This window comes from Strongylocentrotus purpuratus, unplaced genomic scaffold (genome assembly GCF_000002235.5).
Source record: "Strongylocentrotus purpuratus isolate Spur 01 unplaced genomic scaffold, Spur_5.0 spur5_scaffold_13, whole genome shotgun sequence".
In the NCBI taxonomy this organism is placed as follows: Eukaryota; Metazoa; Echinodermata; class Echinoidea; order Camarodonta; family Strongylocentrotidae; genus Strongylocentrotus; species Strongylocentrotus purpuratus.
The window spans coordinates 12,704,017-12,721,273 of NW_022145598.1; the positions used below are offsets into that span (position 1 = coordinate 12,704,017).

General features: G+C 38.8%; 2 protein-coding genes across 3 annotated transcripts in view; both read right to left on the reverse strand.

The window, feature by feature from the left end:
- The window catches only part of LOC591684 (HBS1-like protein), a 48,015-nt gene extending 34,681 nt beyond the window's left edge, over positions 1-13,334 (reverse strand). Inside the window, exon 1 of one of the 2 annotated variants that reach the window (XM_030982932.1) lies at positions 13,214-13,334. In XM_030982932.1, the coding sequence (XP_030838792.1) occupies positions 13,214-13,256 (43 nt within the window). In that variant the 5' untranslated portion in view covers positions 13,257-13,334. The remainder of the gene's footprint in view (positions 1-13,213) is intronic. The other variant, XM_030982933.1, reaches the window with a different exon arrangement.
- LOC115922995 (P2X purinoceptor 7-like) lies at positions 684-4,320 on the reverse strand. The gene is made up of 3 exons (XM_030982935.1): positions 3,695-4,320; positions 1,644-1,877; positions 684-1,150 (listed from the first exon to the last, which is right to left on the reverse strand). Exons 1-3 carry the CDS (start codon positions 3,745-3,747, stop codon positions 985-987), a joined length of 453 nt encoding a protein of 150 aa, XP_030838795.1. The 5' UTR covers positions 3,748-4,320; the 3' UTR covers positions 684-984.
- Positions 13,335-17,257: the final 3,923 nt, after the last annotated feature.

Consider the following 17,257-nt stretch of genomic DNA (forward strand, 5'->3'; position numbering starts at 1 on the left):
GAAAGAGTGAGAGATGGGAATGTGGAGGGTGGAGGAGGAAAAGAGAGGCAGAGGGAGAGAGTGAGAGATGGGAATGTGGAGGAAGAGGAGAAGGAGGGACAGAGTGAGAGATGGGAATGTGGAGGGTGGAAGAGGAGAAGGAGGGACAGAGTGAGAGATAGGAATGTGGAGGGTGGAAGAGGAGAAGGAGGGACAGAGTGAGAGATGGGAATGTGGAGGAGGAGAAAGAGAGGAGGGACAGAGTGAGAGATGGAAATATGGAAGAGGAAACAGAGAGAGGAAGTGGGATAGAGAGATGGGAATGTGGAGGGTGGAAGAGGAGAAAGAGAGAGGAAGAGGGACAGAGTGGGAGATAGGGTTAAGGTTTATCCTTTTTGGGAGGATAGATTTGATGCAAAATAAAGGATTTCCTGGATTTATTACGATGCTTACCATTTATCACACATTTGAAATTTCGTCAACCGCAATTCCCTTCTCTTACTCTCATTATTCCTCTGTCTATCTTTGTTGTGTCCATGCTGTTATTTCTCTTTCTCTCAATTTCGTTTTCTCTTTCAATTTCATTTTCTCTTTCTCTCCCCTTTTCTGACTCGGCAGGTTGACTGTATATGAAATGCTCAAATTATTAAAACAAATTACATTGCAGGGTGTATAACAAAAGAGAAGGAACAAGGCATGTTGTGTTTTTTTTTGTTTTTTTTGTTGTTGCTTGTTTATATAGATTTCAACATTCTTCCTCATAAGAAATCGTTGCTTGATCACAGTTTTGCAAAAGTTCGAATATCAGCTCTTGGAAATTAGAATCAAATGTCGAGATCAAAGTTCATAGCAACCATACCATCATGAGAAGTTCAAACAATAGTATTTGTGATGAATATGAAGATGAAAGCCGATGATCACAAATAACGTACAGAAGATGGCTGACAATCACATAGAAGATGACAGTCATTCAAAGTTCGCAAGACAATAGTTGATGTTACATCCTCATCTCAACCGACGCAGGATGGTCCCTTTGTACTGACCACGTCCATCAGGATACGCTTCCATTATTGAGGCATGGACACATGCTGGCAGTTGCACCCTGATGTCCTTCCCGAGCCAGCCCCAACACCATCTCACGACTTTCCTGTAGGCCACATACCTGTATTTTCTGTAAAATAAAAAGCAATAAAAAAATTTCATTATTTTTCTTAGGATAGATGATTTGATGTCAAAATATTAATTCTTTATTAATTAATTCAGGAAAATAAAAATGATTAAAAAAAACTAAAATGACCAAGGGTTAGTCATTGTTTGTCGGGCGGTGGGGGGCAACATTCAAAATCGCATATAAAGTTTGTGTTTCATAACTACAGATTATTGGGGGGGGGGGGGGGGGGGGGGGGGGTAACATGCTAAAACTCACAAACCGGTGGTCATTCTTGCCTATTTGTATACATTTCCTGAAAAAGTGCCCCGAAGCACCTGCAGATAAGGCAGCTAGTACACCAGTGGTCACCAGGCAAGAATTTTGGTCAAAACTAATAATTCATCTTGCGGTGACTCAATTCGTTTTGAAAAGTTTCACCCAATAAACTTTCAAAATCAATCCATTTATTTTTTTGCCCTTGCCAAAATGATAAAAAAGGAGAAACATAACTTACTCATTGTTCCTGTCCCCAAATGCTTTGGCTGCTCGGCGCCACCTATCTGTGTACTCCATCCATCCGATGTACAATGTTGTCGCATTTAGGATGGCCGGCTCAAACTCCTCAGAATCCACCAGACAACTTGAACCCTGTCGATCAGCCTCTGGCTTGACCTCTGCAATTTCCTGACAACAGACACAATCACCTTCATTGAAAGATGGAGGCACACGACATCTTCCACATGTACACCTTGAAATACAGAAAGATTCAAACAAAAATCAATACACCTACTATAATTTTATAAATATTTTATTACAGCTTCCTGATAAATATAAAAATGACATCGTTCTCGTAGTCGTAGTATGGTAAGAGTGCCCAAGGCAGTGCCTATGTCTGCGCACCCACGTAAATGCGCGATATTTATAGAACAAAACATCAAACTGACACCAATTTTCAATCTTAACCTCAACAATTCATTTAGATACCAAAATTTGTGAAAATAATTGGGAAGATTAAAAATGAGTTTTAGCAAGTTTCATTTGCCACCCTGAAAATTTCAATCATTGTCAAAAAAGAAAAGTCTGAACAGGGGGTTGTCCCTGGTATGAAACTTCACTGTGCTTGATTGAATTGCGTGCAAAATAGTGAGTGCGCAGACATGGGCACTTTTCAGTTTTGCTACACAAAATGACGAGCCCGTCTGAAATTCGTTAAAAAAAATTGTTCTTGTGAATAATTTGTCGAGTTTTTTTGTTTCAGTAATAGGGTGTCTGATCGCGCACCCGATGTTGTGTGCTAAAATTCTTCCCATAGAGATTACACGCATCCCTATGCAGCCTACGTGCATTGCGCGACCATGCAAAAAAAGTCAATTTTTTTTTTTCAAATCGAGATTCAAACCTTTATCAGTTGTGATCCTGAAGGTGATAATCAATGAATGAGGTGTCATATGAAAGAGCAGGTGAATTCCAATATTTCCAAAGGGGCGTAGCCCCCGAAATTCTAAAAATATCTTGGTCAAAACAGCAATTTAAACATTGTGTCCTGGCTAACTCTGAGGTTTGTCACTTTTGAGATATGACGCCCCGATCGATAAGTAGTCCCAGTCCTAAGGAACAATTCTATGTGATTATATTTTCGCTAGCCCCCAGGGATCACAACTGATAACAGTTTAAAAATACCCTTCTCGCTATTTGGTGGAGCAGCTAATTAGGGGGCGTGCGCTCCGCTCAGTCCAAACCATGGTTACATCGCGTAACATCTCCGCGCACGAACGAAACCCCAAATTCAAGTGACTGAAATTATGGTTGGAAATTCCCTCGATAAACCCGGAAGTGAATGCACGTTATAGTCAATGGCAATATCGCGGAGACAACGTGCGTTGTCTCCGCGATATTGCCATTGACTATAACGTGCATTCACTTCCGGGTTTATTGTGCGACGAACGCCAACCATACTAGTCAATCGCACATGTCGCGGAGACAGCGTAGCTCATGCTGCAAGTCGCGGATTGGCTTAGCAGCATGCGTACGATATGCATACGCTTGCATATCGCGCGATACAGCTGTTTGGCTAAATTTAGCAAAACAACATCACTCTGCGTGGACGTCTTTTTCGACGATTTTGACCAAAATGATATGAATATACCAGCGTGTTGGAGGGGCTGTAACTTTTGATAGAAACATCGGTGAGACTTGAAATTTGAAATGTATTATTCTGATAACATTTTTTATTCAAATATCAAACAAAAATGGTGAAAAACGATCCCAAATTGAAAATTGAAAAATCGTTCAGACACCCTATCAGTAATCATTAGAATATGAAGAACGGAATAACAATGATGATTCTAAGAATAATATCTTACTGTGTAATGAAATCGAGGTCGAATTTTAGGTGCGCAGACATAGATCTAGAGGTCTAGAGAATCATTTTAACAAGTTAACTTTAGAATTAGACATGCCATTTATGACCGAGTCTAGAGATCTACGGTATTTGATTTCAATTTTGGGGGGGAATAAATATTTAGAATGCACAACAAATTCAATAAGCTTATAAGTCTTAATTACCAATCCTCGACATTTTCATGAAGCCGTTTTTGCGTTGTTGGCCCTTCCAGCATGCATCGCCAACATTTTGCCCAGGTTCACCACGAGGTAAAGGCTCATACTCCCACTCGACGATACGCCCGTGTTCTCCGGCGTCTGCATCACTTGCATCGCTGTCGGTATCACTGCTGCTGCCAGTACTGTCCGGACTGTCACTAGACCCTACTACCACTGACACTGTCATTTTCACCGCTTTCCCCGCAACTGCCATCCTCCTCACACTCAAATTCCATAACTAAATCATCTTGTGCATCTGCCCTGACGACTGGGGTAGCCATTCTCTTTAGAAAGACTTCTCAAAACTTCTCAAACTTCAATCGATAAAAAGCAGAAAGGATTCACGGTACGCAAAATCAATGTAGATCTCGAACATCGCGCGGCGAAGAATTATAGCAAACAATTCGAGTCTACACGAAATGACGTCACCCAAGTCCGTGCGGCGCGGGGGCTCTTGACCGAGGCGAATTTGGGAGGGGGCGGCAGTTGTACTGTAATTTTCATTTTTCTCAGTAATGAAAGGGTATTTAATTTTTTCTTTCTTGTATTTGTATTTTGTGTTTCATTAGCCGTCTGTGGATGTATGGTTGTTTACGCTCCGGTCGAGGTCTTAAATTAAGTATCCTTCTCCTCCTCCTCCCCCCCCCCCCCCCTCTCTCTCTCTCTCTCTCTCCTCCTCCTCCTCCTCCTCCTCCTCCTCCTCCCTCTCCTCCTCCTCCCTCCCCCCCTCCCCCTCCCCCTCCCCCTCCCCCTCCCCCTCCCCCTCCCCCTCCCCCTCCTTTTTCTTCTTCTTTATTTGAGAATCCTTGCAAAATTTGGCTTACATCGAAAGGGTGCGTTGTGGTGCGTTGCGGTGCGGCGCAGTGCGTTGAAAACGGAGTACCGTCTTAACACACACTTTCGGGATAAGCAGGGGGTCTTTTCTCAAAAGGGTGCGTCGACTAGTCTTTCACATCAGTCGTTCAAATGTTAAAGGAATAGAAATGTTGTTTTATAAATTGAAATAATAAAAATTGAAACTACTTTTTACGTAGTCTTGCAGATCAGGCGTTTATAAGAATTAATCAGTAAATAAAAAGTAACACAATGAAATAATTAACTTAAATATTTATTTTGAACTAAAGAAGGGCATATTATGTGAAAAAATGTTACTTTCCTTAAAGGGGAAGTCCACCCTGAAATTAAGTTAGTTTTAATAGGAGTAGAAAAATGAGAGAAACAAGTCAATGAAAGTTTGAGCAAATTCCGATTAAAAATAAGGAAGTTAGGATTTTTGGAGTTGTGATCAATCAAACACAAATTGGCAACTCTATGACGTATCATGCGAGCTCAACTTCCATTTGCTCAGTACTAAAAAAATCTAAAATTTTCATTTTCCCTCAAGAAAAATTTCAACCATACATGCACCCTAAATATAATAATTGCAAATATGTTTCTATACTCCCCCTGCAAGGAACAAATATATATTCCGTCATCAATAACGAAGAAAACATGATTTTTATGGAATATTATGCACAAAGCAAATGAAGGAGAGCTCGTATAATAAGTCACAGAGTTGCCAATTTGTATTTGATTGATCACAACTTCAATAATTCATAACTTTCTTATTTTCATTCAGAATTTGCTCAAACTTTCACTCACCTGATTTTCTTATTATTCTGCCTCTATCGAAACAAACTTATTTTGGGGGTGGACTTTCCCTTTAAATTTAAATGTGTCTGGATGTGATAACAACCAATATAGATAGCATATATGCCAGTGAATACATTTTTCAGATGGTTTATATTAAAAGATAATTTCAATTTGTTTTAGCAAAATGTAAAAAAACACATGAAGAAAGCATGTGCACCCCTACAGTTTTTCAGCAAGACTTAATGAATACATAGACGTGTGTCTGACTAAGTAAAATGGCAATCAATTTTTATTTGTAATTTACTCACCACACCGCAACGCACCCTTTCGATGTAAGCCGCAAAATTCAGTGTTAAATCTAATCATCTGGCCTCTTTCACTTCATTGTATGATTGTACAAATTACAATTGAAGTGACATTTAATTTTGCCATAAAATTTTGGGGGCTCCCAACACTTTACAGAGGATTTAGTTTAATTTGAGGCTAAGTTAACCTTATCCTAGTCCTAATCTTTAATACTAGACTAAAGTAAAGGAGGGGGTTTTCGGCCACTTAAGACAAAATCCTATTTTTTGGACCCTTTACTTCCTATTTATTATCATTTCTTGTTCAAATCATGAAGCAAATATTATTATTATTATTTAAACAAAAAGAGAATCCAAGAAAAAAATCACGAATTGCCATGACAATATTCATTTCAATTTTCACTGTTTCGGATGCAGTTATCGGCATAGCGAACCAGTTTTCGGCCGCATGTACAAAAGTCAATAGGAATCGCGCACGCGCACCGTGCGTTTCCGCGCTGATCTATAGCACTAGCGAGCGGAGCAGGTATCCCACGCCGGAGCTCCCCGGAGCTCGCCAGGCCGAAAACTAGTACTGCGGTGATCGGAAATTGGAATCTGAATTAGACAGAGATATCGTATGCGTTGCAGTGTCCGGCTGCATTGATTTAATACATGCGGTGAGATACTTTTGAGCTTGCGACTAACACAAAATCGGGCTCTAAATCTGAAAAATACTTGAAATAAAGCTCATTTTATGGTACCCACAGGGTTCTTGTTAATTTTTCTGATAGCAGGCTATTTATGAAATACAGGAGGCTACTAAAATTGCAAAAGAAAAATCTCTGTGCGCATAGCGCACATCACCATGTGCGCGAAGCGCACATCACGAGCGCGAAGTCCCTTGCGGCCGGGGTTCAGGGCCCGCCCAAGGGCCCTGGAAGCTTTAGGGTTTTAGATGCTCTCTGGTGCTATCTTAGCCTTATTTTTGAAGATATGACCACACTGTATGAGCCATAGTTTAATGATAAAGATCATGAATATTTTGGCTGAATAACTTACTTTTCATATGATATACAATATGAAATGAAAATGCTCCATTATTGTTTCTGATAAATCAATCATATTTGTGATGAATCTACAATTTTGAATTACATGATAATGATACAAGGTAGTCCTGGGCAAAAACGGTTAACTGACGTTTACAGGACCTTGTCAGTGAAGAAAATCGTTTGCGATAAAAAATTAAAAAAATTGGAACACACATAAAAAAAAATATGACAAAATTGGATTGGTAAATGGTTTGCAGGTATGTGACAGCTGTCACAGGGGTCTGGTAAAGACTTCTGATCACAGTGAGGTGCAGACTTCTCACTAGAACATTCTGTAATAGAAGCACAACCATTACTTTTTCGTAAGACTTAAAAAAAAATTAAAAATATCGTTCATGAATAAACTACAGATAAGTTTTACATTTTGTTAAATCCAATGGAATGTATCATTTTGTGTAATTACTGCTTTGTGATAATAATAAATTAATTGTAAATCGTTAGAAATTGTTCTGAAAAAAGAAGAAAGATTTTACCAGCGTATTTTCATTCTAAATAATTTTTGGGTGGGATTTAATCTATAATACTTTTCTCCACAGCCGACAGGGACACCATTTCAGGATTGCCAATAAATTAATTGATACGGAATTATTGTGGTCACTTGAGCTCCTTTGTTAGTGTGTGTGTGTGTGTGTGTGTGTATGTAACACTGATTTAAAAGACAAAGTAGGCTACTAGGACAGGGCTCGACTTTATCGGGAGCCCGGTGGCCATTGGCTCCCTGAAACCCCTGCGGGCTCCCTGAAAAAGTGCTTGAGGAGCCCGGCTGGCTCCCTAAGTTTTTCTAGTATCAGCCACGAAAAATGCTGTTTCTTACCAGCAATTTAATCCATGTTTTAATCCATCTAAAAACCCAAATTCCGCAGTCAAAATCATGAAATATGCGCTAGGCATTCCAAGGCACACTTGGCTCAACTCCAGCGCGAATAATGAGTTGCAAAAGAAAACACATCGAGATCAGTGCAGGAATACCATGCATGATAACGTTATATCTCCGCACTCGTAACGAGTGCGCAATACATGCGGCATTGTATTTCGGTGCACTCAGAGAATGTACACACTAAGACAAACGCACGTGGTCGCTGCGTTGCCAGAGCTGAGTGTATGTTTACGTCGACTCGTGTTTGTGATACATGTGCGTTTGTGATCGTGAGTGCTTATTCTTCAGCGTGCGTACCTGGATGGACTTGATTATTGTTTGAACATAATTTTACGAACTACAAACTTCAAAGGCGTGTGTTAAAAGGGGTTGATTGTTGTTTTGTGAACATATGTACGAATTAGGGAGATTCGTGGCTAATCGTTAAAACGGCGTGTATAAACGGTCAAAGGGACTGAAAAGAATAAAATATGGAATAAAAAAGTTTGACTTGAATGTCGTTGGACTAACTTAACGGCAATCAATAAATGAATTTATTATTTGTTTCATATGTTTTCGCAAGGTTTGTGTACTACTATAAACTGTTGTGTGTTTTTTTCTTACAGTTTATGTTTTATGTTATTTCACAAAATGTTTTTATTGTAAACTGAAAGTAATTTAGCCTTCCATGGGTTGGCTGTCATATAGTAATACGTCATTTGATTAATTTAAAAAAAAAAAAGTATTTGACTATTTCAATCACGTTTCGTCTGCTATTACGACTGAGCTTTCATTTGCAAGATTTCATTCATGAAAACAGTGAGTCACGTCGACACTTTCTATTGCACCAAAAGTTTCCAAATGTGTAATTCTTGATGAGGTGAAGATGCTGCTAAGTTTTTTTAATTTAATGATTTCATTGAGTGAGAATTCATTATTTTGAAATAGGTTGAGCAAAGATGAATGTCCATTTGCGTGGAAACTGAAAAATGCGTTGAAACAGATTGAGCAAGGATGAAATGATCATATTTTGGGAAGATTCTGAAAGAAAAGTTATGTTCCTCGTGGTTAAACATCTTTTCCAAAGTTGTTTTTGTCAGTTACTTTCCTCTCTGAATATGATATTATCGTTTGCTCAATCTGTTGAGCAATAATGAAGATTGCATGGATGATTGACTGAACATATTGAAACAGACGGAGCGAGGAAGAGTGACTATATCTCATTCTGATAAAACCTTAAGTCCAATGTTAGACTGTTACTGTAGCCAAAGGGCTTCATAATAGTTGTAAGATTAATTCTTCAGTACAGTCAGTTAATCCTCATGGTCACATTTACACTTAAAGAGAAGGATGAGTTCTGGGAAGAGGTGAAAAATAATTTGTGAGCATTACTCATTCTTATTATGCAAGTGTGGAAGAAAATCAGTTAAGACACGTTCCCTGAAAAGCATGGCTCTTCAAATGCCTTCATATTCTAAATATGTGACCCGGCACCACAAAACCAACAAAAAGTCGCAACCAGCGATTCTCCGTAATCAGCTAAAATGTCAATTTAGGTGAAAAAAATAGATTTTTGTTTTTTTGCATTTTCTGAAAGAGTGGTCTTTTCTGTACCTAGTATCAAAATTTGGAAGTCTAAAACATAGTAGAAGATGTGTTTTAAACGGTATTTCTAGACCAGTTTTTTTCGCACAGCCTTCGGTCTCTTCCAAAATTTGATCACTTTTCCCAAGCGAAATTATCGTAGTCCGGAAATGGTCGGTCGTTGCTAACGGGTCGTGCTACGCGGGCTGTGATTGGTCCGTTATAGCAATCAGTGCGGCGCGCCATTTTGTTTGTATCCGCTTTCACATCCGAGTTCCAGATTTGCGTTCGTCTTATATTCTCCGTTAACGACTTCGAGTAGCTTGAGTTGTTGCATTTTCAAACTTGTGATAAATGATGAGAAAGAGTTGTTGCATTTTAAACTTGTGATACAGGATGAGAAAGAGTTGTTGCATTTTTAAACTTGTGATAAAGGATGAGAAAGAGTTGTTGCATTTTATGATACAGGATGAGAAAGAGTTGTTGCATTTTCAAACTTGTGATAAAGGATGAGAAAGAGTTGTTGCATTTTCAAACTTGTGATAAAGGATGAGAAAGAGTTGTTGCATTTTTAAACTTGTGATAAAGGATGAGAAAGAGTTGTTGCATTTTAAACTTGTGATACAGGATGAGAAAGAGTTGTTGCATTTTCAAACTTGTGATAAAGGATGAGAGAGAGTTGTTGCATTTTTAAACTTGTGATACAGGATGAGAAAGAGTTGTGACATTCCCTAAATAATTTTGTTTTCATTTCTGTGCTTCCAAATTTATTCTCCCATAAGAGTTTTGAAATCAAGTTCTTATTGTAAACACACATTCACACTCTTGATATCATCATTTTGCTTACAGCTATCATAATTCTCCCCCTTCTTTTCCCTCTCTGTCTCTCTCCCTCTCTCTCTCTCATTCTTTCTATTTTTCGTTATTCTATGTTGGTGTCTTTACTGTGTGTCTCCTGCCTTTCTTTATTTTTATACCACTTTCTGGCTGGTATTTATGAATTGCTTCCATTAATTATCATCAGGATGGCTACTGGAAATGAAAGAGCAAGTCATAGTAAAAATACTTTGAACCTCCTGTGAGAAAGAAAACAGTATGGGAATTAAGTATAAAGCAAGTTCATAATGTGGTTACAAATAATTGCCCAGATGTATACAAAACAAGATAGGTGACAAGCAGTGTTATGTAAGGGGGAACAAAAAGACTCCGGGTCCACCATGAATAGGCATTGTCTAGTGCAGGTGTCTCGGCACTATGTTGCAGTTCACTTAATCTGTCCAATTACAACTCTATGCATTTACAACATAATAACTTTTGAAAGACTAAGTCCACACATTGAAACCTCAGAAACATAATGAACAGACTATGTTTGACCATCAGGCCAAATTTCAGCCTAATCTGAAAATCTCTTCATAGTGGTTGCTATGGCCTTTTGATTCACCCTTCTATTGATTTCCCTGTGGTTTGCTTGCTCCGCATGCTTGAATAGCCCCAAACTTTAAAGCTCTCTTTCTCACAATTTAATACCAGTAACCTCCCTTACCAGCTCTTTTCATTCACTAAATTGAAAGGCTTAGGAAGCTTCAATTTGGACAAGTAATATACCATTTTAATGAGGAGAACTTCTTCTTTCATAATCAGATGAAATCAGGAAAATAATTTTTTGCGACTTTTTGTTGGTTTTGTGGTGCCGGGTCACATATGCATGTAACATCGTAAAAATTGGGGGGCCGGCTTTTTACGCCACGTGTTCGTGTAGTCCCATATACATCTTTCTGTGCAAGTGTTTGTAACTTTACCAAGACTTGGCCACATTTCTTATCATTTTGATGATTCCAGAACCTTGCAATACACACAAATTCTAATATGCTAGATGATCAACCTTTTCTGGTCGGTTCCACACCGTTTCTTTCACAATGCAATCGCATGACCAGAACTCAACTTCATCTTTAATAATACACCCCTCCCTCAGCTAGCTCAGCTCGGCTCACAACGCGCGCTTTTCTTGCGTAAGCTAGCTTGCCGGCCTGCGCTTGGCTCTGGCGCACTGGGCATATACTAGATAGCTCTGCCCCCGCGTGCGCCGCGCCGCAAGTCCATATTTTAATAGGGTTTTATTTTACGATCGTTTCGGAGACGTTTCATCTCATTTCTTTACGACCGTTTTCACAACCCCGCGCTATGAAAGCGTGTCTTCGTGAAGCTTGTGATAACAGAAATTTGAGATAGCGACTTGACCGAATATGATGTGATTTTTGTATTATTAATTTTTTTTTTTGGAGAGGCTTACAGCCGGCTACGATTGCCGTTACAGCCGGAAAAAATAGCCGGTTGCCGGCTATTAACAAGAACCCTGACCCATATTTCTTACAGACATGTGTAAGATACTTGATTTTTCAGATTCGGGTAGCAAGACCGCCGATTACATCGCTAAAATGTGATATTTTAGGATATATTTTCCATTGCAAATGTGGTTCTGCAGTGACTCTGGCATGGTATGGTATGTGTTGGATACGTGATATGCTGTTATGCGATGTATTTTAAAGGGATTTTACCATGCATCCAACCACGAAGAAGAATTACACCCAAAGCTCGCGCATGCGCAATGCGCTCTTCTGTTCGCTCCATTGACGTCATTTTTCATTCACAAAGTGCTAGCGTCACGATGCTCGTAGTTGATTGGGTGTTTACTCATTTCATTTGCATATTTTCCCACAATGTTAAACCTTTAAGTGCGATTATTTCTGCCTGCGACTTCTCGATTACGTTGATAACAAACTTGTTATATTTCCATCCCGACTTCGATTTTTGAACAATTTTTTCGCCATCGGTGTCATCGATATTTCTAGGTACTTTCATCAAAATCGTATGGTGGTTCTTTGTTTCGGTAAGTCATTTTTTTTAAGATTTCGTCGGAAGTTTTTGTAAAGGATATGTATGTGTAGGTTGAAGTGTGTGTAAAGCTACGTGCAAATTGTATGTGAGCCACATGAGTGTGAAGAGAGCGACATCGTTGAAACCACATACACTGAATGTGTCTTTGGTCGCCATTTTTTGCTTGGTGTTCGAGTTTAGGACGCTCCTGCAACACGGCCGCTACAAAACAGGCTGCTCGCCTGTCGAGTGTAGTGCACCAGGTACAATACACCACGCACAGTGTAGCGAATCGCCCATGCCTCGCAGCTAGCAGACAAGCGAGGGTCGTGCGATCAGCCAATCAGCGACGCGTATTTCCGTTCACTGAGTTGGATAGGGGATTCTTCAACGTGCCAACGAATCGGCCGAAAACCGGTGATGGTCGATTACCCCCTCCTTTACTCTAGTAATAACTAAACAAAAGTTTGAAATAAATATCATCTTCATTTCTGATTTCATTTTTAATTTCAGCTTGGTTTCTTTTTCTTCTCCTTTTTATTTTTTTGAAAATCCTTGCAGAAAATCAGGCAGCTTCCCAAAATCCAAATCAATGGCATGCAAGTGCAAGTCAACTGCAATTTCATTATTTGGTATCAGGCGCTAGTGTAGCAAGGTATCCAAAATATAGCCTACTAAAACAGACCCCAAATTTCAGACCCCAAATTTTGTGGTCATCATTACCCTAACCCTAACCCTAACCCTAACCCTAACCCTAACCCTAACCCTAACCCTAACCCTAACCCTAGAGATAATGATAAACACGAAATTTGGGGTCTGAAATTTGAGGTCTGTTTTAGTAGGCTATATTTTGGATACCTTGCTACACTAGCGCCCCGATGGCAGCATAATAGCCTCGGCTTACAGTAAATACTCACTCATTCACTGCACAGCCGATCTGGGTGTTGTTGTTGTTTTTTTTCTTTTCTTTATTCAATTTCTTTGAAATCACCCATCAATTTACACATGACATTGCATTGTACTTGAATACTGACATGACTTTCAATAAGGTGGGACTTCAAGGGGAAAAAAACTGCCGATCAGCAGAACATTATCAGAGTTCTCAAAAGCACAAAAATAGGCGGCAATAAGATTTACTCACCTTCATCATAGTTCTGCCCTCGAATATTTCTATGGCGTGCCATTATTTATCTCTTGGGCTGGCACACGGCAAATTGAAATAACATCATCTCATCTCGACATCTTTCTTACGGGAATTTCACCATTTGCTGACGTAAACCACGCATGCGCAATTAGAATCGGATATACGGATGCACTTTGCGCACGTAGCTGGCGCAAAGCTCGAGCTACGTACCTCGAAATCATAAAAATGTGATATTTTTGAGATTCTATCACAGGGAGCACAAGAACAACCACCAAATAAAATGTGTTGATTGCGTACGAAAATGGGGGGGGGGGGGGAGGAGGGAGCGCTAGTGGTGATCGAACTGCTCCCACGTCCCCCCCCCCAAAAAAAAAAAAAAACAAACAAACAAACAAACAAACAAACAAAACAAAACAAAAACAAAAACAAACAAAAACAAACAAAACAAAACAAAAACAAAACACAACAACACAACACGTTCCACGACCAAAAACAAAAAAAAAACAGAAAGATGGAAATTGATAAAAAAGAGAAGGAAATTGAAAGGGGGAAAGATAGATGAAAAGGAAGATGAAATAAGCAAAGAAAGATAGAAAATAAAGAAAACTAGAAGATAAATGACAGGACAGACAGAATGACACCAAGGCCTGTATTAATTTTGTAATGCACCATACGTTGTCTTCCGATTATAACTTTGAAATATTATGGAAGAGCTGTAAACCATTTTTTCCCCTTCTATTTTTTTTTTTTTTTTTACATTGGCTATAGAAAGGCAATAGAGTAGGATGAGCAATGCCAGTTTAAGGGGACGGGGACGCCTTAATTTTGTTGGAAACCGTTAACAATTTTGCTTCAAGTTCCTGGCTCCCGCGAAAAAAATATTGAATATCACCAAAATATATTGTACTGTATTAATCATCCCAGTCGAGAGTCTGGGCGGAGGGGGAGGGGATGGTGTGGGGGCAGTCAAATAAATTGCTGTACACACACTTGACATTATTTTTTTTAAACCCTTACTATACTGGGCTATTTTGAGCACCTCAGTGACTGGGGGGGGGGGGGGGCCTGGGAGGCCCCCGGCCCCCCACCCCTTATGATCTCGGCTGTCGAATGTCCGATGAAATTTGCATGTGTGTAGATATATTTACATAAGGAACAAGATGGTATAATTATTTTTTTCCTAATATGCAAATTATTATCTGAATTTTTTTTTGTATACTCTATGTTGAAATCATTTTTATAATAAAATTGTGTTTCATATTGTACTGTTGAGAAGGATAAAATTGTTAATAAATACAAAAAATACAAAAACATCCTTTCAAATGCATAATTTATTTAACCAATAGCATGGAAAACATTTCTTCTATTTTGTGTATTAGTACTCAAATAATAATTGATTAATACCAACTTTACTATTTAACAGAATCAAATCTTTCCAAGTACCATTTGTAATCATGTGCTTTCAGAGGCGGTTCTCCCGGGGGGGCAGGGGGGCACAGTGCCCCCCCCCCCACTTTTTCAGATACCCCAAAAGTGCCCCTTTTTACATAGGAAAAGTGCCCCTTTTATTTTGTAAGAAGTGCCCCTTTTACATAGGAAAAGTGCCCCTTTTACTTTGACAAGTGCCCCTATTACTAAATAAAAGTGCCCCTTCCCCCTTTTCACCTCTGACGAGTGCCCTTTTTATTTTTGACACGTGCCCCTTTTCCTTCGACATGTCCCCATTTTCCTTTGCAATAAGTGTCCATTTTCCATTCTCATAAATCTTGAAATTATCTTTAATAAGTGCCCTTTTTAATCTCTAGTAAGTGCCTCTTTTCAGGTACGAGAAGTGCCCCTTTTCACTTTTGATAAGTGCCCCCTTCACCTCTGATAATTGCCCTATTCAAAACTGAGAGGTGCTCCTTTTACTTTGACAACTGCCCCTTTTTTCCTTTGTAAGAAGTGCCCCCTTCTCCTTTTAATAACTACCCCTTTTTTAAACTCGGATGAGCACACCTTTAATTTTAACATGTGCCCCTTTTTTTCTTCTAATAAGTGCCCCTTTTCCTTATGATAAGTGCCCCCATTAAAAAGAGAGAGCTCCTTCCCCTTCTCATAACTACCGCTTTCCCTTTCTAATAAGTGCCCCTTTTCCTTATGATAAGTGCCCCCATTAAAAAGAAAAAGCTCCCTCCCCTTCTCATAACGGCCCTTTTTTAAAATTTGAACGGTGCCCCCTTTTCATTCAACAAATGCACATTTTCCTTTATTATAAGTGCCCCTTTTACATTTTCATAAGTGCCCCTTTTCATATTTGGTCAGTGCCTCTTTTCACCTCTGATAATTCCCTTTTTAATAATGATACGTGCCCCTTTTCCTTTCTAATAAGGGACCTGTCTCCTTTTCACCTCTTATAAATGCCCCTATCAAAATCTGATGGGTGCCCTTTTTCCGTCAACAATTGCCTATTTCCCATTTTCGTAAACGCCTCTTTTTCATCAGGTGAGTGCCTCTTTTCAGGTGAAAAAAATGCCTCATGTTCACCTCTTATAATTATCCTTTGTACTTTGACACGTGCTCCTTTTCTTTTCTAATAAGTGTCTTATCCCTTTCGATAATTGTCCCCTTTGAAATCATTAAACATGCCCCTTATTTAAAGCGACTAAGAGCAATTTCCCCCAAAGTTCGCTCGCTGCGCTCGCTCGCATTTAAAGATGATATAATTATGTTAGTTATCAAAGGTCTTTTCAGTCTTCCGTTAAGAGAATGTGCTTATAACCCCATCACGATTGGCTTTTTTCCTCTTTATAAGATGTAATTTTTCGCACTGTGACCTCGCAGATCTTTAAAATTTTTCTCGCTCGCTTCGCTCGCTCGTAAATGCATATTCAGACATCCCACCCAACTGTAAAGTATGATGCTTAAGCGATATCTTGTATGATGTATGAAGAGAAACAAATATTGAAATCATCCCTGATAATGTAATCACAATGCAGGGGTATGTACCAATGTCTAAAAAATAGTATATTTTCGCTTTGAGATTTCCCACTGTAGGTGCCCTTTTTTCTTCAGAAAGTGCCCTTTTTTGTTGGTGCCCCCCCCCCCACTTTGGAAGTCGCTCGACCGCCCCTGTGTGCTTTACTGTATAAATTCCAGCTACACTCTTTTTTTTGTACATAAATAATTTTTATTTCCACAAATAAACAAAAAAAGAAAGAAAATGCAATCAATTATCAATAATTCATGGCATTTTACCCGGTCCCCAAAATAAAAAAAACGTGTCGATGTGCTAAATTAGTGCCCTTTTGTGGGGCATTGATCCTCATCACTGTCGTTTATGACTTAAGGGCGTAGGTCCCCTAGTTGATAAGCATAGTAGCATACTCATGCTTTAGCCGTCACGCAAAACAAACACTGGCAAATTATTATCCAATAAAATTTGAGAATGTATACTATTATCTAGATCTATTAGGAATAAATCTTTGTCAAAATAATTCCATAAATTGGGGTAAAAAATAAATATTCCAACTTTATAAGCAACAGTGTAGTTGATGTAAATAAAACTGAAATAAGGACTTGATCGCAGTTGGTTATAAATATAGTTTTTATATTCAAAGTATTTAATCGAGAACAATAGAAGATAATATGAGGATTCAAAGTCACATGCCAAATATTTCAGTGCCAAAGGAAAACAGACTAAAGTATTGAAAATGCCTTTTTGACATTGCCATGCATGTGCATGTATATTGTAAACCTTGTTCATTACATTGTAAATTCACATATTAGTTTGTTGTTGAACTATCGTATTTTATTATAAAGATCACATCGTTTTAGCTGATGCTACACCCAACAGTCTGTTTACTTCGTTCTCATTTTGTCCATTTTTAGAATCCCGTAACACATACACCCTAAATATAACTATTGCAAATATATCTCTATACAAATAGATAGATATAAATGGTTTATTAAAATATCATCACAGCCAATGGCTAAATTAAGATCCATTTCACAAAGATACAATACAATTGCAATTCATACTGAAATAACACAAAATATGAC

Bases quoted from the DNA above. Each gene is read 5' to 3' on its own strand.
- LOC115922995 (XM_030982935.1), bottom strand. From the start codon at position 3,747: ATGCTGGAAGGGCCAACAACGCAAAAACGGCTTCATGAAAATGTCGAG. The intron at 1,878-3,694 runs GTAATTAAGACT...CTGTATTTCAAG, and splicing joins CATGAAAATGTCGAGGATTG to GTGTACATGTGGAAGATGTC. The intron at 1,151-1,643 runs GTAAGTTATGTT...TTTATTTTACAG, and splicing joins TTTGGGGACAGGAACAATGA to AAAATACAGGTATGTGGCCT.